Genomic DNA, 23,345 nt, shown 5'->3' with positions numbered 1-23,345 from the left:
TCTTATAAGGACCGATGAAGCGAGGCTTGAATTTAGGAGAGGAGACCTTCATAGGAACATACCGAGAAGACAGCCACACCAAATCCCCAACACGAAGTCAGGGACCCACACTGCGGCGGCGGTTGGCAAAGCGCTGAGCCTTCTCCTGTGACAACCTCAAATTGTCCACCACATGGTTCCAAATCTGCTGCAACCTATCCACCACAGAATCCACCCCAGGACAGTCAGAAGGCTCAACCTGAACCGAGGAAAAACGAGGATGGAAACCAGAATTGCAGAAAAAAGGCGAAACCAAAGTAGCAGAACTAGCCCGATTATTAAGGGCAAACTCGGCCAATGGCAAAAAAGTCACCCAATCATCCTGATCAGCAGAAACAAAACATCTCAAATAAGTTTCCAACGTCTGATTAGTTCGCTCGGTTTGGCCATTAGTCTGAGGATGGAAGGCCGACGAAAAAGACAAATCAATGCCCATCTTAGCACAAAAAGTCTGCCAAAACCTGGACACAAACTGGGATCCTCTATCAGACACAATATCTTCAGGAATGCCGTGCAAGCGAACCACATTCTGAAAAAATAGAGGAACCAAATCGGAGGAGGAAGGCAACTTAGGCAAGGGCACCAAATGGACCATCTTGGAAAAACGATCACACACCACCCAGATGACAGACATTTTCTGAGATACTGGAAGATCCGAAATAAAATCCATGGAAATGTGCGTCCAAGGCCTTTTCGGGACAGGCAAAGGCAAAAGCAAACCGCTGGCACGAGAACAGCAAGGCTTAGCCCGAGCACAAATCCCACAAGACTGCACAAAGGAACGCACATCCCGCGACAAGGAAGGCCACCAGAAGGACCTAGCCACCAAATCTCTGGTACCAAAAATCCCAGGATGACCCGCCAACACCGAAGAATGAACCTCGGAAATAACTCTGCTGGTCCATCTATCCGGGACAAACAGTCTCTCTGGTGGACAACGGTCAGGTCTATCCACCTGAAATTTCTGCAGCACTCGTCGCAAATCTGGGGAAATGGCAGACAAAATCACTCCCTCTCTGAGAATACCAGCCGGCTCAGAAACTCCCGGAGAGTCAGGCACAAAACTCCTAGAAAGTGCATCAGCTTTCACATTCTTCGAACCAGGCAGGTATGAGACCACGAAGTTGAAACGGGAGAAAAACAACGACTAACGAGCCTGTCTAGGATTCAGGCGCCTGGCAGACTCGAGGTAAATCAGATTTTTGTGATCAGTCAAGACCACCACACGATGTTTAGCTCCTTCGAGCCAATGTCGCCACTCCTCAAATGCCCACTTCATAGCCAACAACTCCCGATTACCAACATCATAATTCCGCTCGGCAGGCGAAAACTTTCTTGAAAAGAAAGCACATGGTCTCATCACAGAGCCATCAGAGCTTTTTTGCGACAAGACAGCCCCTGCTCCAATCTCAGAAGCATCAACCTCGACCTGAAAGGGAAGAGAGACATCGGGCTGGCGCAAGACAGGAGCCGAAGAAAACCGACGTTTCAACTCCTGAAAGGCCTCCATGGCCGCAGGAGACCAATTCGTAACATCAGAACCCTTCTTGGTCAAATCCGTCAAAGGCTTTATCACACTAGAAAAATTAGTGATGAAGCGACGGTAAAAATTAGCAAAACCCAAGAACTTCTGAAGACTCTTCACAGATGTAGGTTGAGTCCAGTCATGAATAGCCTGGACCTTGACTGGATCCATCTCGATAGTAGAAGGAGAAAAAATAAAGCCCAAAAAGGAAACCTTCTGAAATCCGAAGAGACATTTAGAGCCCTTCACAAACAAGGCAATGGCACGCAGGACCTGAAATACCATCCTGACCTGCTTCACATGAGACTCCCAATCATCAGAAAAGACCAAAATATCATCCAGTTACACAATCGTAAATCTATCCAGATACTCTCGGAAGATGTCGTGCATGAAGGACTGAAACACAGAGGGGGCATTAGAAAGCCCAAAAGGCATCACCAAGTACTCAAAATGGCCTTCGGGCGTATTAAATGCTGTTTTCCATTCATCGCCCTGCTTTATGCGCACAAGATTATACGCTCCTCGAAGATCTATCTTGGTGAACCAACTGGCCCCCCTAATCCGGGCAAACAGATCAGACAACAGTGGCAAGGGGTACTGAAATTTGACCGTTATGTTATTTAGAAGGCGATAATCTATACAGGGTCTCAGAGAACCATCCTTCTTGGCCACAAAAAAGAACCCCGCACCCAAAGGGGACGAGGACGGGCGAATATGTCCCTTCTCCAAGGACTCCTTTATATAACTCCGCATAGTGGCATGTTCTGGTACAGATAACTTAAAAAGTCGTCCCTTAGGGAACACTACCAGGAATCAGATTTATGGCACAATCACAATCCCTATGAGGAGGTAGGGCACTGGATTTGGGCTCATCAAATACATCCTGGTAGTCCGACAAAAATTCAGGGACTTCAGAAGGAGTAGAAGAAGCAATTGACACCAAAGGAGCATCACCATGAATTCCCTGGCAACCCCAACTTGACACAGACATTGCTTTCCAATCCAGGACTGGATTATGAGCCTGCAGCCATGGCAGACCCAACACGACAACATCATGCAAATTATGTAGCACCAGAAAGCGAATCACCTCCTGATGTGCAGGAGCCATGCACATGGTCAATTGAGTCCAGTACTGAGGTTTATTCTTGGCCAATGGTGTGGCATCAATTCCCTTTAGTGGGATAGGGAATTGTAAAGGCTCCAAGATAAAACCACAGCGCCTGGCAAATGACAAATCCATCAAATTCAGGGCAGCACCTGAATCCACAAAAGCCATAACTGAGTAGGATGACAGAGAGCAAATCAAAGTGACAGACAAAATAAATTTAGGTTGTACAGTACCAATGGTGACAGACTTGGCAAACCTTTTTGTGCGCTTAGAGCATGCTGAGATAACATGAGCAGAATCACCACAGTAAAAGCACAACCCATTCTGACGTCTGTGGTTTTGCCATTCAACTCTGGTCAGAATCCTGTCGCATTGCATAGGCTCAGGTTTCTGCTCAGAAAATACCGCCAGATGGTGCACAGGTTTGCGCTCCCGCAAACGCTGATCAATCTGAATGGCCAAAGACATTGACTCATTCAGACCCCCCGGCGTGGGGAACCCCACCATAACATCTTTAAGGGCTTCAGAAAGACCCTTTCTGAAAATCGCCGCCAGGGCGCACTCATTCCACTGAGTGAGCACTGACCACTTCCTAAACTTCTGACAATAATCCTCTGCTTCATCCTGACCCTGAGAGAGAGCCAGCAAAACCTTCTCTGCTTGGTCTACCAGATTTGGTTCCTCATAAAGCACTCCAAGCGCCAGAAAAAACGCATCAACATTTAGCAGTGCAGGATCTCCTGGCGCCAGAGAGAATGCCCAATCTTGAGGGTCACCACGTAACAAAGAAATGACAATTTTAACTTGCTGAACAGAGTCACCCGAGGAGCGAGGTCTCAGAGAAAGGAATAACTTACAATTATTCTTAAAGTTCAAAAACCTAGATCTATCTCCGGAGAACAGCTCAGGAATAGGTATTTTAGGCTCTGACATAGGACTGCGGACCACATAATCCTGAATGCCCTGTACCCTTGCAGTGAGATGATCCACACTAGAAGACAGACTCTGAATGTCCATATCAGAAGCTGCATTCAGAACCACCCAGAGATTAAGGGGAGGAGAGAGGCTAAACACAGTGCAGAGGGGGAAAAAAAAAAATGACCTTAAGATTTCTCTTCTCCCTCTTCTGCTGCATTAACACTTTGTTGGCCTGCTGTACTGTTATGATCCGGTGGTAGGATCTCAAACTGACCTGACACATATACCCTGAATATATAGGACAAGTTCTGGGGATGTGGAAGCTATACTGACCGCAATCCTGATCCTATCCAAACACACTAAAGGCAGCTGTGGAGCGTTACCTGAAAACCTAGACGCCTCGTCACAGCCTGAGAAACTGACTACCCCTAGAGAGAAAGCAAAGACCTCACTTGCCTCAGAGAAATATCCCCAAAGTTTTGGATAGCCCCCCACAAATAATAACGGTGAGTTAAGGGGAAAACACAAACGTAGAGATGAAACAGGTTTAGCAAATGAGGCCCGCTAATACTAGATAGGCAGATAATAGATAGGTGTCTGTGCGGTCAGTACAAAAACTATCAAAAATAAACCACGCAGAGAATACAAGAACCCCCACACTGACTCACGATGTGAGGGGCGCACTCCGCACCCCAAAACTAACCAGCAAGCGAAAAATCACATAAAAGCAAGCTGGGCTGAACTCATCATATACTGAGAAACGTTTTCAAGGAAATAATGAGAAAATGAACAAGCAAACTTAGCTTCTCCTAGCAGGAGACTGGTCACAAGGAATATTCAGGAGAGCACAGAATCAGGACTGAATACACCGACAGCAGGCGACAAGTAAAGGTCCAGGTGAGTTAAATAGGCCCAGCCTAGCAGGAATTGAAACAGCTGAGCCAAGCCAAGACCAGCCATATCGCTAAAGGCCACCAGAGGGGGCCCAAGAACAAACTCACACAGTACCACTCATGACCACAGGAGGGAGCCCGAGAATGGAATTCACAACATACAGGCCCCCCATTCCCCCACACTGTTTCCCCATCTCCCCCTTTGCTCTTCATTTTGTGTCCTCAAATATCCCCCCACACATTAAATCCCCATCCCCACTCCAATTCTCCCCACACATAATAAATCCCCCTATCCTAACTCCAATTGTCCCCACACATAATAAATCCCCTCATCCCCACTCAAACTCACCACACACATAATAAATCCCCCCATCCCCACTCAAATTGTTCCCCCTCCCATCTTGATTGAATGGCTCAGCTTCCCCCCCTCTTGTATAAATGGCTCAGCTTCCCCCTTGTATGAATGGCTCAGCTTCCCCCCCTTGTATGAATGGCTCAGCTCTCCGCCCCCTGGTATGAATGGCTGTTGTGAATTCTGTTTTTGGGCTCCCTCTGGTGGTTACTGGTGGTACTGGCTGACTTTTGTCTTGCACCTGTTCCCATCAGGAAACTGGGAGTTTCCTATTTAGTCTGGCTTCTCAGTCATTCTAGTGCCGGCAATCAATGTTACCAGAGCACCTCTGTTGCTTGCTACCTGCTCCAAGTCTGCAATTCAGCTAAGTTGGATCTTTGGCTTTTTTTGTGTTTGTTTGTCCAGCATACATTTATATTTCTCTTGCTGCTGGAAGCTCTAGTGATCTGAAATTACTACTCCGGTGTCATGAGTTGATAACGGAGTTAAAGTAATTTCAGGATGGCTGTTTAGGGTTTTGAGGTGACCGCGAAGTCCTCTTTTGTATTTTCTGCTATCTAGTTAGAGGGCCTCTCTTTGCTGAATCTATATTCATACTGCGTACGTGTTTTCCTCTTACCTAACCGTTATTATATGTGGGGGGCTACTATCACTTTTGGGGTTTCCCTGGAGGCAAGCCAGGTCTGTGTATTCCTCTACTAGGGGGTAACTAGATCTCCGGCTGGTGCGAGGTGTCTAGGGATAATCGTAGGCACACCCCCTGGCTACTATTAGTTGCGTGTTAGGTTCAGCGTCGCGGTCATCTGAGATTCCATCATTCCCAGAGCTAGTCCGTTTTTGCCTGAGTCCCTGCCATTGGGAACCATGACAGTATTGCCGGCCACAAATGTATTAAAGGTATTGGCTGAAGAAAGAGAGAAAAGAAGAAATTTCTGACACTTTTTTTTTTTTTTTTTTTAACTCAGAAGTTCTGTCTAGCCATAATTGCAATCTGCTGCTTTTTTCTCTCCTCTTAACCCCTGAATGGCTCAGATCTCAGCTGTTGAGAAATGGATATCCAGAGTTTAGCTACAGGCCTGAGTGCTCTTGCTTCTAAGGTTCAAAATATCCAAGACTATGTTATACATGCTCCTATGTCAGAACCCAAGATTCCTATACCTGAGTTCTTTTCTGGAGATAGATCTCGTTTTTTGAATTTTAAGCACAATTGTAAATTGTATCTTTCTCTGAGATCTCGCTCTGCTGGAGACTCCGCTCAGCAGGTTAAAATTGTGATTTCCTTGTTGCGGGGTGACCCCCAGAATTGGGCATTTGCATTGGCACCAGGGGATCCTGCGCTGCTCAATGTGGATGCGTTTTTTCTGGCACTGGGGTTGCTCTATGAGGAACCTAATTTGGAGATTCAGGCTGAAAAGGCCTTGATAGCCCTCTCTCAAGGGCATGATGAAGCTGAAATATATTGTCAAAAATTTCGAAAATGGTCTGTGCTTACTCAGTGGAATGAGTGCGCCCTGGCGGCGAATTTCAGAGAAGGTCTCTCTGACGCCGTTAAAGATGTCATGGTGGGGTTTCCTACGCCCACAGGTCTGAATGAATCCATGACTATGGCTATTCAGATTGATCGGCGTTTACGGGAGCGCAAACCTGTGCACCATTTGGCGGTGTCTTCTGAGCAGACACCGGAGATTATGCAATGTGATAGAATTCTGTCCAGAAGTGAACGGCAGAATTATAGGCGTAAAAATGGGTTGTGCTTCTACTGTGGTGATTCTGCTCATGTTATATCAGCATGCTCTAAACGCACAAAAAAGGTTGATAAGTCTTTTGCAATTGGCACTTTACAGTCTAAGTTTATTTTGTCTGTAACTTTGATCTGTTCATTATCATCTATTACTGTGGATGCCTATGTGGATTCTGGCGCTTCCTTGAGTCTTATGGATTTGTCCTTTGCCAGACGCTGTGGGTTTAGCCTAGAGCCTTTGGAAGTTCCTATCCCTCTGAAGGGTATCGACTCCACACCATTGGCTAGGAATAAACCACAATACTGGACACAAGTGACTATGTGTATGACTCCTGACCATCGGGAGGTGATTCGCTTCCTTGTGTTGTATAACTTGCATGATGTCTTAGTGCTTGGATTGCCATGGTTGCAAACTCATAATCCAGTCCTTGACTGGAAAACAATGTCTGTGTTAAGCTGGGGATGTCAGGGGGCTCATGGGGAAGTACCTTTGGTTTCCATTGCTTCATCTACTCCCTCTGAAATTCCGGCATTTTTGTCTGACTATTGTGATGTTTTTGAGGAGCCCAAACTTAGTTCTCTCCCCCCTCACAGGGATTGTGATTGTGCTATAGACTTGATTCCGGGCAGCAAGTTTCCCAAGGGTCGTTTGTTTAATCTGTCTGTGCCTGAGCATGCTGCTATGCGGGAGTATATTAAGGAGTCCTTGGAAAAGGGACATATCCGTCCATCCTCATCCCCTTTAGGAGCAGGTTTTTTTTTCGTGGGTAAAAAAGATGGCTCCCTGAGGCCCTGTATTGATTATCGCCTGTTGAATAAGATTACAGTCAAATACCAGTATCCTTTGCCACTATTGACTGACTTATTTGCTCGTATTAAAGGGGCAAAGTGGTTCTCTAAGATTGATCTTCGGGGTGCGTATAATTTGGTGCGGATTAAGCAGGGAGATGAGTGGAAAACTGCATTTAATACGCCTGAGGGCCATTTTGAGTATTTGGTAATGCCTTTTGGTCTTTCTAATGCTCCTTCAGTCTTTCAGTCCTTTATGCACGATATTTTCCGTAAATACCTGGATAAATTTATGATTGTGTATTTGGATGATATTTTGATTTTTTCGGATGACTGGGAGTCGCATGTTCAACAGGTTAGGAAGGTTTTTCAGGTTTTGCGGGCCAATTCTTTGTTTGTAAAGGGTTCAAAGTGTATTTTTGGGGTTCAGAAGATCTCCTTTTTGGGGTATATTTTTTCCCCTTCTTCTGTTGAGATGGATCCTGTCAAGGTTCGGGCTATTTGTGATTGGACGCAGCCTACTTCCCTGAAGAGTCTTCAGAAGTTCTTGGGCTTTGCTAATTTCTATCGTCGATTTATAACTGGGTTTTCAAGTGTTGCTAAACCTCTGACTGATTTGACTAAGAAGGGTGCTGATGTTGCCAATTGGTCCTCTGCGGCTGTGGAGGCCTTTCGGGAGCTTAAGCGCCGCTTTTCTTCCGCCCCTGTGTTGCGCCAGCCTGATGTTTCGCTCCCTTTTCAGGTCGAGGTTGATGCTTCCGAGATTGGAGCGGGGGCGGTTTTGTCGCAGAGAAGTCCCGATTGCTCAGTGATGAGACCATGTGCATTCTTCTCTCGAAAGTTTTCGCCCGCCGAGCGAAATTATGATGTCGGTAATCGGGAGCTCTTGGCTATGAAGTGGGCATTTGAGGAGTGGCGTCATTGGCTTGAGGGTGCTAGACATCAGGTGGTGGTCTTGACTGATCACAAGAATCTGATTTACCTTGAGTCTGCCAGGCGTCTGAATCCTAGACAGGCGCGCTGGTCGTTGTTTTTTTCCCGGTTTAATTTTGTGGTTTCATACTTGCCGGGTTCAAAAAATGTGAAGGCAGATGCCCTTTCTAGGAGTTTTGAGCCTGACTCCTCTGGTGATTCTGAGCCTACGGGTATCCTTAAGGATGGGGTGATTTTGTCTGCTGTCTCCCCAGACTTGCGACGTGCTTTGCAGGAGTTTCAGACTGATAGGCCTGATCGTTGTCCGCCTGGGAGACTGTTTGTTCCAGATGAATGGACCAGTAGAGTCATCTCGGAGGTTCATTCTTCTGTGTTGGCAGGTCACCCTGGAATTTTTGGTACCAGAGATTTGGTGGCCAGGTCCTTCGGGTGGCCTTCCCTGTCTCGGGATGTGCGTGCCTTTGTACAGTCTTGTGATGTTTGTGCTCGGGCCAAGCCTTGCTGTTCTCGGGCTAGTGGATTGTTGTTGTCCTTGCCTATTCCGAAGAGGCCATGGACGCACATCTCTATGGACTTTATCTCGGACCTCCCGGTTTCTCAGAAAATGTCCGTTATTTGGGTGGTGTGTGACTGTTTTTCTAAGATGGTTCATTTGGTACCCTTGCCCAAATTGCCTTCTTCATCTGAGTTGGTTCCTTTATTTTTTCAGAATGTGGTTCGTTTACATGGTATCCCGGAAAACATCGTTTCTGACAGGGGGTCTCAATTTGTGTCTAGGTTCTGGCGAGCGTTCTGTGCCAGGATGGGCATTGATTTGTCTTTTTCGTCTGCATTCCATCCTCAGACTAATGGCCAGATGGAGCGAACTAATCAGACCTTGGAGACTTATTTGAGGTGTTTTGTGTCTGCTGATCAGGATGATTGGGTCGCCTTTTTGCCGTTGGCAGAGTTTGCCTTCAATAATCGGGCCAGTTCTGCCACTCTGGTTTCTCCTTTCTTTTGCAATTCAGGGTTTCACCCTCGTTTTTCATCTGGCCAGGTGGAATCTTCGGATTGCCCTGGAGTGGACACGGTGGTGGATAGACTGCACCGGATTTGGAGTCATGTGGTGGACAATTTGAAGTTGTCTCAGGAGAAGACTCAGCAGTTTGCTAATCGTCATCGTTGTGTGGGTCATCATCTCCGCGTTGGGGACTTGGTGTGGTTATCTTCTCGTTTTGTCCCTATGAAGGTCTCTTCTCCTAAGTTTAAACCTCGGTTCATAGGTCCTTATAAGATTTTGGAGATTCTTAATCCTGTATCTTTTCGTTTGGACCTACCAGCATCTTTCACCATTCATAATGTCTTCCATCGGTCGTTGTTGCGGAGGTACGAGGTACCGGTTGTTCCTTCTGTTGAGCCTCCTGCTCCTGTGCTGGTGGAGGGTAAATTGGAGTATGTTGTGGAGAAGATTTTGGACTCTCGCGTTTCCAAACGGAGACTTCAATATTTGGTTAAATGGAAGGGATACGGTCAGGAGGATAATTCTTGGGTGACTGCCTCCGATGTTCATGCCTCTGATTTGGTTCGCGCCTTTCATAGGGCGCATCCAGATCGCCCTGGTGGTTCTCATGAGGGTTCGGTGCCCCCTCCTTAAGGGGGGGGGTACTGTTGTGAATTCTGTTTTTGGGCTCCCTCTGGTGGTTACTGGTGGTACTGGCTGACTTTTGTCTTGCACCTGTTCCCATCAGGAAACTGGGAGTTTCCTATTTAGTCTGGCTTCTCTGTCATTCTAGTACAGGCAATCAATGTTACCAGAGCACCTCTGTTGCTTGCTACCTGCTCCAAGTCTGCAATTCAGCTAAGTTGGATCTTTGGCTTTTTTTGTGTTTGTTTGTCCAGCATGCATTTATATTTCTCTTGCTGCTGGAAGCTCTAGTGATCTGAAATTACTACTCCGGTGTCATGAGTTGATAACGGAGTTAAAGTAATTTCAGGATGGCTGTTTAGGGTTTTGAGGTGACCGCGAAATCCTCTTTTGTATTTTCTGCTATCTAGTCAGAGGGCCTCTCTTTGCTGAATCTATATTCATACTGCGTACGTGTTTTCCTCTTACCTAACCGTTATTATATGTGGGGGGCTACTATCACTTTTGGGGTTTCCCTGGAGGCAAGCCAGGTCTGTGTATTCCTCTACTAGGGGGTAACTAGATCTCCGGCTGGTGCGAGGTGTCTAGGGATAATCGTAGGCACACCCCCTGGCTACTATTAGTTGCGTGTTAGGTTCAGCGTCGCGGTCATCTGAGATTCCATCATTCCTAGAGCTAGTCCGTTTTTGCCTGAGTCCCTGCCATTGGGAACCATGACAAATGGCCCAGCTTTCCCCCCCTTGTATGAATGGCTCAGCCTTCCTCTCCCTTGTATGAATGGCTCAGCTTTTGCCCCCTTGTATGAATGGCTCAGTTCTCCCCCCTTGTATAAATGGCCCAGCTTTCCCCCCTTGTATGAATGGCTCAGCTCTCCCAACCTTGTATGAATGGCTCAGCTTTCCTCCCCCTTGTATGAATGGCTCAGCTTTCCTCCCCCTTGTATGAATGGCTCAGCTTTCCCCCCTTGTACGAATGGCCCAGCTTCCCCCCCTTGTATGAATGGCTCAGCTTTCCTCCCCCTTGTATGAATGGCTCAGCTTTCCCCCCCCCTTGTATGAATAGCTCAGCTCTCCCCCTTGTGTGAATGGCTCAGCTTTCCCCCCTTGTATGAATGGCTCAGCTTTCCCCCCCCTTGTATGAATGGCTCAGCTCTCCCCTCCCCTTGTATGAATGGCTCAGCTTTTCTCCCCCTTGTATGAATGGCTCAGCTTTCCCCACCTTGTATGAATGGCTCAGCTCTCCTCCCCCTTGTATGAATGGCTCAGCTTTCCTCCCCCTTGTATGAATGGCTTAGCTTTCCTCCCCCTTGTATGAATGATTCAGCTTTCCCCCCTTGTATGAATGGCCCAGTTTCCTCCCCCTTGTATGAATGGCCCAGCTTTCTTCCCCCTTGTATGAATGGCCCAGCTTTCCTCCCCTTGTATGAATGTCTCAGCTTTCCTCCCCCTTGTATGAATGGCCCAGCTTTCCTCCCCTTGTATGAATGGCTCTGCTTTCCTCCCCCTTGTATGAATGGGCCAGCTTTCCTCCCCTTGTATGAATGGCTCAGCTTTCCTCCCCCTTGTATGAATGGCTCAGCTTCCCCCCTTGTATGAATGGTTCAGCTTTCCCCCCTTGTATGAATGGCCCAGCTCCCCCCCCCTTGTATGAATGGCTCAGTTTCCTCCCCCTTGTATGAATGGCTCAGCCTTCCTCCCCTTGTATGAATGGCTCAGTTACCTCCCCCTTGTATGAATGGCTCTGTTTCCTCCCCCTTGTATGAAAGGCTCAGTTTCCTCCCCCTTGTATGAATGGCCCAGCTTTCATCCCCCTTTGTATGAATGGCTCAGTTTCCTCCCCCTTGTATGAATGGCTCAGCTCTCCCCACTTGTATGAATCTCCCCCTTGTATGAATGGCTCAGTTACCTCCCCCTTGTATGAATGGCTGTTTCCTCCCCCTTGTATGAATGGCCCAGCTTTCCCCCCCTTGTATGAATGGCTCAGTTTCCTCCCCCTTGTATGAATGGCCCAGCTTTCATCCCCCCCTTGTATGAATGGCCCAGCTTTCATCCCCCTTGTATGAATGGCTCAGTTTCCTCCCCCTTGTATGAATGGCTCAGCTCTCCCCATTGTATGAATGGCTCAACTTTCCCCAGTTCCTGCTCCCATCTTGCATGCATGGCTCACTCCCCCATCCTCCCTCCACCCTCCTTCATCCTCCCCAAATCCTCCCTGGCTGTCATACTCACCTTTCCACAACGCGCCGAACCCAGCTCTGTCCCGACGCGGCAGCTTCTTCCTGCGTGAGCGGTCACGTTGTACCGCTCATTAAGGTGATGAATATGCATCCATATTCATCACCTTAATGAGCGGTACCACGTGACCACTCACACAGGACGAGCTGCAGGCGCTGAGACCAGGCATCGCTGGAGTAGGTGAGTATGACGTCCTCAAGTGGGGGGGTTGTGAGGTGGGAGGCGGGCGGGCGCAAGTGGGGAGGAGACCCCGGACTTAAATTTTTTTTTAAAAAAAAGATCAGAACAAAAAACTTGCTCAGGTGCCGCCCCCCCCCCCCCCACATCGTCCCGCCCTAGGCACGTGCCCTCAAGTGCCTAGTGGCAAATACGGCCCTGGGTGCAGGTCCGACTTCTAGGATGTTGGGAATGGGGCTCTGAATTTCAGAGATTGTCGCACTTTGTTATATCATAGAGAATTAATGAAGCTGAGGTCACGTGCGTGTATGGCTATGGGTCCACGGCTCCAATTCAATGGGATAGATCAGAGCTCAGTTTTCAAGGTCGGCAGGGGTACGACCTTTGCATAGATATTCATTTTTAATTATAGTAATTTCCCTATTAGTACGTTTGTAAATACTAGAGAGGAGTGAATCAATTAGATTCTAAAAAATTGGTGTCAAATTTTCAAGAACTCAGCAAAACTCAATTGATGAGATGCAGCTAAAATCACCATTTTACACATTGCAGAAGATTGCATTAGAACGAGAAGATCACATGACTTCAAGCACGGCCGAGAAGTTTAGTGTGTGACCACACAGCAGAGAAGATTAATGTGTGACAGGACAGCAGTGAAGATCAGTGTGTGACAGCACAGCAGAGAAGATTAGTGTGTGACCATACAGCAGAGATTAGTGTGTGACAGCACAGCAGAGAAGATTAGTGTGTGACCACACAGCAGAGAAGATTAATGTGTGACAGGACAGTAGTGAAGATCAGTGTGTGACAGCACAGCAGAGAAGATTAGTGTGTGACCATACAGCAGAGATTAGTGTGTGACAGCACAGCAGAGAATATTAGTGTGTGACAGCACAGCAGAGAAGATTAGTGTCTGATAGCACAGCAGAGAAGATTAGTGTGTAACCACACAGCAGAGAAGATTAGTGTGTGGCAGCACAGCAAAGAAGACTAGTGTGTGACAGCACAGCAGAGAAGATTAGTGTGTGACAGGACAGCAGTGAAGATTAGTGTGCGACAGCACAGCAGAGAAGATTAGTGTGCGACAGCACAGCAGAGAAGATTAGTGTGTGACAGCACAGCAGAAAAGATTAGTGTGTAACCACACAGCAGAGAAGATTAGTGATTAGTGTGTGGCAGCACAGCAAAGAAGACTAGTGTGTGACAGCACAGCAGAGAAGATTAGTGTGTGACAGCACAGCAGAGAAGATTAGTGTGTGTCAGCACAGCGGAGAAGATTAGTGTGTAACCACACAGCGGAGAAGATTAGTGTGTAACCACACAGCGGAGAAGATTAGTGTCTGGCAGCACAGCGGAGAAGATTAGTGTGTGGCAGCACAGCAAAGAAGACTAGTGTGTGACAGCACAGCAGAGAAGATTAGTGTGTGACAGCACAGCAGAGAAGATTAGTGTGTGACAGCACAGCAAAGAAGATTAGGGTGTGACAGCACAGAAAAGAAGATTAGCGAGTGACAGCACAGCAGAGTAAATTAGTGTGTGATAGCACAGAAAAGAAGATTAGTGTGTGACAGCACAGCAGTGAAGATTACTGTGTGATAGCACAGCAAAGAAGATTAGTGTGTGACAGTACAGCAGTGAAGATTAGTGTGTGACAGCACAGCAGTGAAGATTAGTGTGTGATAGCACAGCAAAGAAGATTAGTGTGTGACAGTACAGCAGTGAAGATTAGTGTGTGACAGCACAGCAGTGAAGATTAGTGTGTGACCATACAGCAGTGAAGATTAGTGTGTGATAGCACAGCAGTGAGTAGATACCTCTGAAAATGTAATTGAGCGTAAAACAATAAGTAGAGCACAGGGAGGAGGGGGAGGAAGGGGATGCAGCTGCAGCCTCATTTAAGGTACCTTCACACTAAGCGACGCTGCAGCGATACAGACAACGATGCCGATCGCTGCAGCGTCGCTGTTTGGTCGCTGGAGAGCTGTCACACAGACAGCTCTCCAGCGACCAATGATGCCGAGGTCCCCGGGTAACCAGGGTAAACATCGGGTTGCTAAGCGCAGGGCCGCGCTCAGTAACCCGATGTTTACCCTGGTTACCAGTGTAAAATGTAAAAAAACAAACAGTACATACTCACCTTCGCGTCCCCCGGCGTCCGCTTCCTGCACTGACTGAGTGCCGGCCCTAACAGCAGAGCGGTGACGTCACCGCTGTGCTGTGCTTTCACTTTACGGTCGGCGCTCAGTCAGTGCAGGAAGCGAACGCCGGGGGACGCGAAGGTGAGTATGTAGTGTTTGTTTTTTTACATTTTACACTGGTAACCAGGGTAAATATCGGGTTACTAAGCGCGGCCCTGCGCTTAGTAACCCGATATTTACCCTGCTTACCATTGTAAAACATCGCTGGTATCGTTGCTTTTGCTGTCAAACACAACGATACACGGCGATCTGATGACCAAATAAAGTTCTGAACTTTAACCAACGACCAGCGATATCACAGCAGGATCCTGATCGCTGCTGTGTGTCAAACTCAACGATATCGCTATCCAGGACGCTGCAACGTCACGGATCGCTAGCGATATCGTTTAGTGTGAAGGTACCTTTAGTGTTTGCATGAACGGCATGAGAGAGAAGGGGAAGAAAACTGACTCAAAGCACAGCTCTTACAGGAGAAGACCCAAATATCTATGTTGCACACAACATTTCTAGTTGCGCTTTAATACACCATACATTTACAGTTTCTTAAGGTTTTGTTCTTGCAATAAAAGGCACATTTTGTTTTGTTCTTGTGTTTTTTAATCATTTTTTAATCAATGTTTGTTTGTTTTGTTTTACCAGACAAGTGTGAATCAGATGCAGTATTAATTGGTGTTTCTCATATGTATGAATCTGTGTATATTAATTATGTATACCTCTTTTTTTTTTACATAGAAAGACCTGCAACCCAAATATGAGTACAATAATTACATGTATTTATACTTCGTAGTCTTCATAATATTCGGCTCCTTCTTCACCTTGAATCTCTTCATTGGTGTTATCATAGATAACTTCAATCAGCAGAAAAGGAAGATAAGTATTAATTGCCATGGAGCTGGAGATTATATATCTATCTATAGCTGCAATCAAAAGTATTCCACCTCCATGGGGTTTACAAGGCTTATTAGTGAGATTTTCTGCTGTTTGCAGTAAAGAAATGAAGCAAGAACAATTTAAATATCCGAACAAGTGGTTTTTCCAAATTCATCACAAAGAGACACCTTTCCTGATTACGACATTCTCAGAATGATTTACCCTCTTTAACACAAATGTGTTTAGTACTTAATCGAGTATATTTCACTGTTATTACATGCCGTGTACATGATGCATAGCCAGACACCAGATAAAGGCAGCATTCATGAGTAATCCGAGTTTATTAGTCTTTGGTGAATGCCTTTATGTCATTAATGTTCTTGGGTTGTCATGAGAGTGGTCCAAAAAGTTTAAAGAAGAGATCGCTGCTTTGGACAAACAAGGAAAACGATACAAAAAGATACTTAGAGATATAGTTGGAAGTTAATGGAACAAGATCAAACCCATAGAATCACTGGCTACACTACCGGATGTGAAAGAGTGATCCACTGCCACCAGATTCCTGGGGAGGAAGGTGGTCTAAAACCATTGAGTGCTAATTTATTTGCTAATAAACCTAATTTGCAATGGGCGTTGAATATTGTTATTGCAACTGCAGCAATCTATCTATCTATCTTGGAGGCTCTGTATCTAAAAACTGAGTAGTCTTTTCCTACTTTGCTTTTTTGTTTGTATCATCTATCTATGGAAGACATGTAAGTTTGTTTAAAGATTTGTGGATTCGGTGAGTAGGAAAGGATTGTGAGGAGATGATGGAAGCCGAGAAGAAATATTGTTTTGAGAACAGATATTGCACTTAGGGAGTTGTATTTAGATTACCGTAAATCAGATTAGGGTCCCGTTATAGAACTCTGTGAAGAATACTTCATGTCGATTCTGTAAATCTCTGGTAGGTAGGGTCCAACCTCTGGAATTATGACTACTGTGGCAGATCGAGAGATTGATGGTTCTCTGGATTTTGTTCCACCAGGAACCCAGCTGTAGACTAAATAGAGAGATGGCAGTGCAGCACTGTCTTTTTCGAAGCTCATGTATACAGTACTTGGGTAAAGACAGTCAGACACATGCGCGGTCACCTCTGAGTTCATTCTGCATATGTATGAATAAACCCTTGTAGTTGAATGGAAACCATGAGACACCATTCTCTCAAAAGATGTTGGCTCCAGAGGTTGGAGTTCTTCTTCCCAAAGACCCAGTGGGCATATAAATGGCTCAATAAGAAATATACTTTTAATAAAGTGGGAGAACTATATTTGTACTTTAGATTTATGTTGGTTGAAATATTTTACTTAGGAGGACAAGACATCTTTATGACAGAGGAACAGAAGAAGTATTACAATGCAATGAAGAAACTTGGATCCAAGAAACCACAAAAACCAATCCCAAGACCCAAGGTTAGACTGTAAACTCCAATGAAACTGTGTTGTAGATATAAAATTATTTCAGACACTTTGGTAATGCATCCATAGTCTTCATTGTAATAGTGCCTATACACCTTAAGGCCGATTTAGACAAACTAATCGGGGAACGAGGGTTAGTAGGACAAATAGGAGCGTTCATTTCTGCCTAGATGCTTGCCTGAATAGGCTGGCTAACACCCAACAAACGAGCAAAACATTTGATTTTTATCCAGTTTAACCCCTTCATGACCTTGGGATTTTCCATTTTTCCATGTTCGTTTTTCGCTCCCCTCCTTCCCAGAGCCATAACTTTTTTATTTTTCCGTCAATATGACCATGTGAGGGCTTAGTTTTTGTGAAACAAGTTGTATTTTTGAACGATATCATTGGTTTTAGCATGTCTTGTACAAGAAAACGGGAAAACAATTCCAAGTGCCGTGAAATTGCCAAAAAAGTGCAGTCCCACACTTGTTTTTTGCTAGGTTCACTAAATGCTAAAAGTGACCTGCCATTATGATTCTCCAGGTCAGTATGAGTTCCTAGACACCTAACATGACTAGGTTATTTTTTATCTAAGTGGTGAAAAAAAATTCCAAACTTTGCTAAAAGAAAAAAAAAAATTGTGCCATTTTCCGATACTCGTAGCGTCTCCATTTTTCATGATCTGGGGTCGGTTGAGGGCTTAATTTTTGCATGCCGAGCTGGCATTTTTAATGATACCATTTCGGTGCAGATACGTTCTTTTGATTCCCCGTTATTGCATTTTAATGCAATGTCGCGGCGACCAAAAAAAGTAATTCTGACGTTTCGAATTTTTTTCTCGCTATGCCATTTAGCGATCAGGTTAATGCTTTTATTTATTGACAGATCGGGTGATTCTGAATGCGGTAATACCAAATATGTGTAGGTTTGATTTTTTCTTATTGATTTATTTTGAATGGGGCGAAAGGGGGGTGATTTAAACTTTTATTTTTTTTAATTTTTTTCACATTTTTTTTTTTTTTTTTTTTTTTACTTTTGCCATGCTTCAATAGAAGCTGGCACAACTCGATCGCCTCTGCTGCATAACAGCGATCATCAGATCGCTGCTATGTAGCAGAAAATCAGGTGTGCTGTGAGCGCCGACCACAGGGTGGCGCTCACAGCTGCCAGAGATCAGTAACCATAGAGGTCTCAAGGACCTCTATGGTTACTCTGCAGAAGCATCGCTGACCCCCGATCATGTGACGGGGTCGGCGATGCGCTCATTTCCGTCCGCCTGGCCGGAAGCGCTGGTTAAATGCCGCTGTCTGCATTTGACAGCGGCATTTAACTAGTTAATAGCGGTGGGTGAATCGTGATTTCACCCGTCGCTATTGCGGGCACAAGTCAGCTGTTCAAAACAGCTGACATGTCCCGGCTTTGATGCGGGCTCACCAACGTACTATCCCGTCCGAGGTCAGAAAGAGGTTAAGGATTATTGTTATTGGCAGTACATGATTCTTTGTAAAAAGGTGATGAGTTGCCGATAGAATATCATACTATGTGCAAAGAACAATCACAATAACGTTCATTATGTGCTTATAGCATTTAGGTCGGGCAGTCTTATCAAGCCACTCACTGACCGACGATCATCTTACATGTAGCACAATTGTGCCAGGCTAACTCAACATTGGATAGCCGTCTGCCAAGTACTTTTTTGGCTAACAGCTATTTCTCCCCACATCATATACACTTGCATGTTGGTTTGGCTAGGTATTTGGGTGTTTTCAATGAGAATAGAGGAGTACACCACTGCCAGACCCATCTGGGATGATTTATCAGACGATTCATGAAGAATCTTGGGTCAGAAGAATTGGGTATTTTTTAAATTCTACATTCCCCATAATCCCTTTCTATGGAGAGTCAGAAAGTTCCATAAACAATTAATGGTCATTTTTTATTTATTTCATTGATGAATCCTTCGTGATTTGTTGGACACTAATTAGTAGTGGGATTTTAATTACACCAGTTCCGCACTCTTGTGTTAACTAAACTGTTATTATTTGTGTACATTTTGGCAGGTTTCAGATTTGTGGCCAATTCTCCACCCCACCCTGCACAGTGTCTTTCCACCCTGTTGCATACTTCCTAATTTTTTTAAATGGTTTTTACATAACCATACTTCCTCTTACATGTCACACCCCTTCCAAACCCAATGTCCTGCCCTCTTAATGTGTCTCAGTTTAAAGAAGAAGCACAAGAAACCTTCCTGAAGTGCAGCCAAATGTTACGGGAAAGTTGGCAAGTATGCCCTATAACAACAGCTACCACGGGAGTTATCTAAAGTTCTGTTCACATCTGCTTCATGGCTTATCTTTAAAAAAAAAAGTAAACCATGATGCACTTCCGAATCTATTGCACAACGGGCTCCATAAGCCCCCAACAAAACCCCAATAACTTAAATTGGGTTGAGTTGTTTTTTGGGAAATGTCACCGCAGCCTGGCTCCTAACAAATCACATAGCCAAATAAATGCTAGGTTTGCACTTGCGTTGTAGGCTTCATCAGGAACTTTTCCACAAGTTGTCATTTTCACCAAGATTATTACTTTTTAATTAAAATTACTGACAACACAACAGAAGCCAAATGGACCCCAATACAATCAATGGTGTCTGCCTGATTATGTTTGGGATGGAAAGGTTTGCTTAATGATTTCCATTTTTCTGTTCATGAAACGGAACAGAAGAGCGCAACTCTGAATGCCAGTGTGAACCTAGCCAAAAATGTAAATGTGGAACATATATTCTGGCAAGCTTCAGTATATAGGTATTCTGTCTAACAATATCTATATGGGCAGGCATCGTAAAGGTTTTTTTGACGTATACGATATTGGTGACCTCCCGTTGGGATAAAAGAACAGTGGGGGTCTAACGCACGGCATCCCCGCCAAACAGCCTTTACAAGCTCCATTAACGGTTGGATATAAAGAGTGTACGGAGCTCACAAATACTGCAGATGATATGAATATGAGTTGATCTACAGTACTTGAGCATGTCCACTATAGTATACAAAGCTTGTATTGGCTGAATGATGGGAGTGCCGGGTGTCAGACACTCACCAATCTGATATTTTTTGGATAGTCAATATCATAGCAGTGAAAAAAAATCTTTAATCCCAAAAAAAGAACTCCCTTTGCATGCTCAGTTTGATTGTATATTACGATAATCATTCATAGACATATTGATAGTGATATACAACATTTTATCTCCACAGAATGTTTTACAGGGATTCGTATTTGACATAGTCACAAACCAAATATTTGATATCACCGTCATGTGTCTCATATTCCTTAACATGGTAACCATGATGATTGAAACTGATGGCCAGAGTGCTAAAATGGACGACAACTTGTACTGGATTAATATGGTCTTCATTGTGCTCTTTACCTGTGAATTCCTTCTCAAACTCTTTTCCTTGCGCCATTATTATTTCACAAATGGATGGAATATATTTGACTTGGTTGTGGTCATAATCTCCATTGTAGGTAAGACAGTAGCACGGTCCCATTGGTTGAATTGAATAGATATTTCAGTCATATTATCGTGATTACCAATCCAGTAGGGCTAGAACAGCAAAAAAAAACTTATTAAAGGATATTGACAACTTTGCAATTTGGCATCATTAAAAATGTTTCACCATTTCCCATATACAGCCTCTTTGTTTCCCTGCACATTGCTGCTGGCTGCAGAATGAGTTAACTGAGAATCCATTAGCGAACTGATTCATATCAAGAGTTTGTAACTCTATATCTGTATTTTTTGGAGCTGATTTATACCCAGTACCCACATCAAAGTTCACCTTAACTTTTATGTGGTTTGTTGTTATAAAGCCAGGGGAATTTCAGATAAGAGTTACAAACACCCTGTCAGAAAAATGTCCCTAAAGGTGTCCATATCCTTTAAACAGAGCATGTTATGACCAATAGCACTCTTTCCCTGCAGGTAAAGGGTTAATCTGCAGGTAAATAGCGTTAAAGTACTACATGGCCGTTTTACCAAAAGCAAAGTACTGCATGGCCGTTTTACCAAAAGCAAGACTAGTGCCAGAAAATGAACTTGCATCATGGCTTTCAGTCATAGGGGTGATGTACGGTAAGGTTGCAGTCATTGCTCACTACACTATGATCGGCGGCTGTAAATCACTTTCCGTCACTTTGACTGACATCTCACTCTGCACACATTTGCTGCAGAGCAGGCTGTCAATCAAAATGAGGGGGCGTGATTACAGCCGCTGGTCACAGTATAGTGATCATTGTTTGTAACTTTTCTGTGCATCGCCCTTATGACTTAAGCCAGCAGCTCTGGGCAAGATGTCAGTTCATTATCTCCTGGTAGCTATTCTTTCAATAAGACAGCCAGTCAGCATTTTATTGCTACTTGATTGCAGATTAACCCTATATCTCCAGGCAAATAGTGTCTTTTCGCATGACAGGTTCCCTTTAAAAGGAATCTGTCAGTAAGGCTACGTTCACATTTGCGTTGTTGGGCGCAGCGTCGGCGACTCATACAGACGCATGCGTCATGTGCCCCTATCTTTAACATGGGGGGCGCATGGACATGCGCCGGTATGCGTTGTACTGCGTTTTACGAGGCATGCGTCATATAGACGCACAAGAAAGGGTGCAGGGGACGCTACTTGTAGTGTTTTCCCTGCGCCGAAATTCCCGATCTGTAGGATCTTATGACAATGCATGCGTCGCAAAACGCTGCATTGTGTACATGCGTTGTCGGTTGCATCGCGTCGAGTCACCGACGCTGCGCCCAACAATGCAAATGTGAACGTAGCCTTAGATCAACTCCCCCTCCACAAACACACCTATGTGCATGTAGGTCTTTAAAATGTAAATCCATCCACAGCCTTATATCTGCTGCTGCATTTCTGAGTAAGTAGCATTTAAGTTCATATCCAAATCATGCATTTAAGTGAATCTGTCATGTAAAATTAATCTATTAACCTGCAGATATGGACCTGGAGGAAATGAACATTATGTAATAATTATAGGGGATAACTCAGGAGACTCTTTGCGTGGAACAAGACAACTACAGGACACAGTTTTATAAGTGGTAAAGTCTATATTATCACATCGTGATTCAAACAGGTGCAGAGAGAAACTCAAGTCCACAACACTTGGTGCAAATATCAAATGCAGCTCAGCAGTCTATAGGAAACTTCAGAGGAAAATGCAATCACGCAGAAAGTCTATGAAGCACAATTAGTCTTGAGGATACTTGACACGAATAAGTCCTTGCTTAGTCCACAACACAGATAGATATGCTTATAAGGCAGTTCAAATAATATCTTAGCTCAACCAGGGAGGCCTGGGTAATAGTCTCAGGTTCTTGCAGAGCAGAAACAGCTTACATGTCCAGCAAATGCAGATGGAAGCAAACACGAGCAGCAGATGAAGGAGGATTACTGGAACTGGTGTATGCAGCAGGAACTCAGAGCAGAGTAGCAGGATAACCCCACAGGTTCATAGGAGCAGGTATATAGCCAGGGAGTCACCAGAGGTCAGGAGCTGGATGCAAGGCAGAATACTCTAGCACAGACTGAAGGCTGGGGTGGAATTTTATAGCAGGAAGACACAGTGCACATGAGACCAAGGACGCCATCTTGGAAAAGGGCAGTAATGCACAAAAAGGTAATAAAAAATGTTCAGAGTCCTGACACATTATTCCTCCCAGAAGCCTTGCTCTTTCAGTCATTGGGGTTTTTTCAGTCTGTGCATAGATAGCGGCGACTCTACCTGCGCCCCGGCACTGACTGATAGCAGACTCTAATGCTGGCCCTGCTGTCAGTCAGTACCGAAGTGCGGTTACAGTTGCCACTTTCTGCGCACAGAGCAGAGACTGAAACCTATGACATGACATGAGGCTGCCAGGAGGAATAAAGTTTATTTCCTCCCAACAGTGGTGCACTCAGTGCCGATGCCTGACGGTGTCAGAACTCTATTAACCTGCAGATTAACCCCGTAACAACAGGTTTATCATGTTTTTTACATGACAGGTTCCCTTTACACTGATGAGCAAAAGAGTAACCTTGTTTTGAGCTTTTGAATTTCAGGCTTCATATCTCACCATCCACTACAGCTTTGAATGTGAGCCTACCCTCATTTTATAGACAATCATCTTGGCTATCTCATACATAAATTTGACTTGTAACTATTTTGCATATGATTAGTTATGCAGATTCTTGTCGTGTCACTGCTTTGTTACTGTTCTGTTCCTAAAAAAAATTGAAATTTTACTTTTTATTGTTTTGTTAGTATTTTGAAAATCCACTTTTGGTTTTCAACACTGTCTGAATCCTTCTGGGCATGCTCTCAATCAGATTCAACCATGTCTTGACCGAAATATGATCCCAGGTATTTTCTGCACAATCCCAATGTTGGTTCATACTGGTCGACCCACTTGTTGTATACAACTTTTTCAACTCTACCCAAAAGTGATCAATTGAGTTGA

General features: G+C 44.8%; 1 protein-coding gene across 1 annotated transcript in view; it reads left to right on the top strand.

Moving 5' to 3' along the window:
- LOC143784502 (sodium channel protein type 2 subunit alpha-like) overlaps nt 1-23,345 on the top strand; it is a 227,062-nt gene that overhangs the window by 188,525 nt on the left and 15,192 nt on the right. The window contains exons 24-26 of the mRNA XM_077272803.1: nt 15,267-15,408; nt 16,758-16,858; nt 20,098-20,368. Coding sequence (XP_077128918.1) covers nt 15,267-15,408; nt 16,758-16,858; nt 20,098-20,368 — 514 coding nt within the window. The remainder of the gene's footprint in view (nt 1-15,266; nt 15,409-16,757; nt 16,859-20,097; nt 20,369-23,345) is intronic.

This window comes from Ranitomeya variabilis, chromosome 7, assembly GCF_051348905.1.
Source record: "Ranitomeya variabilis isolate aRanVar5 chromosome 7, aRanVar5.hap1, whole genome shotgun sequence".
NCBI classification, from domain to species: domain Eukaryota; kingdom Metazoa; phylum Chordata; class Amphibia; order Anura; family Dendrobatidae; genus Ranitomeya; species Ranitomeya variabilis.
This window is presented reverse-complemented; position numbering and strand designations above follow the sequence as displayed.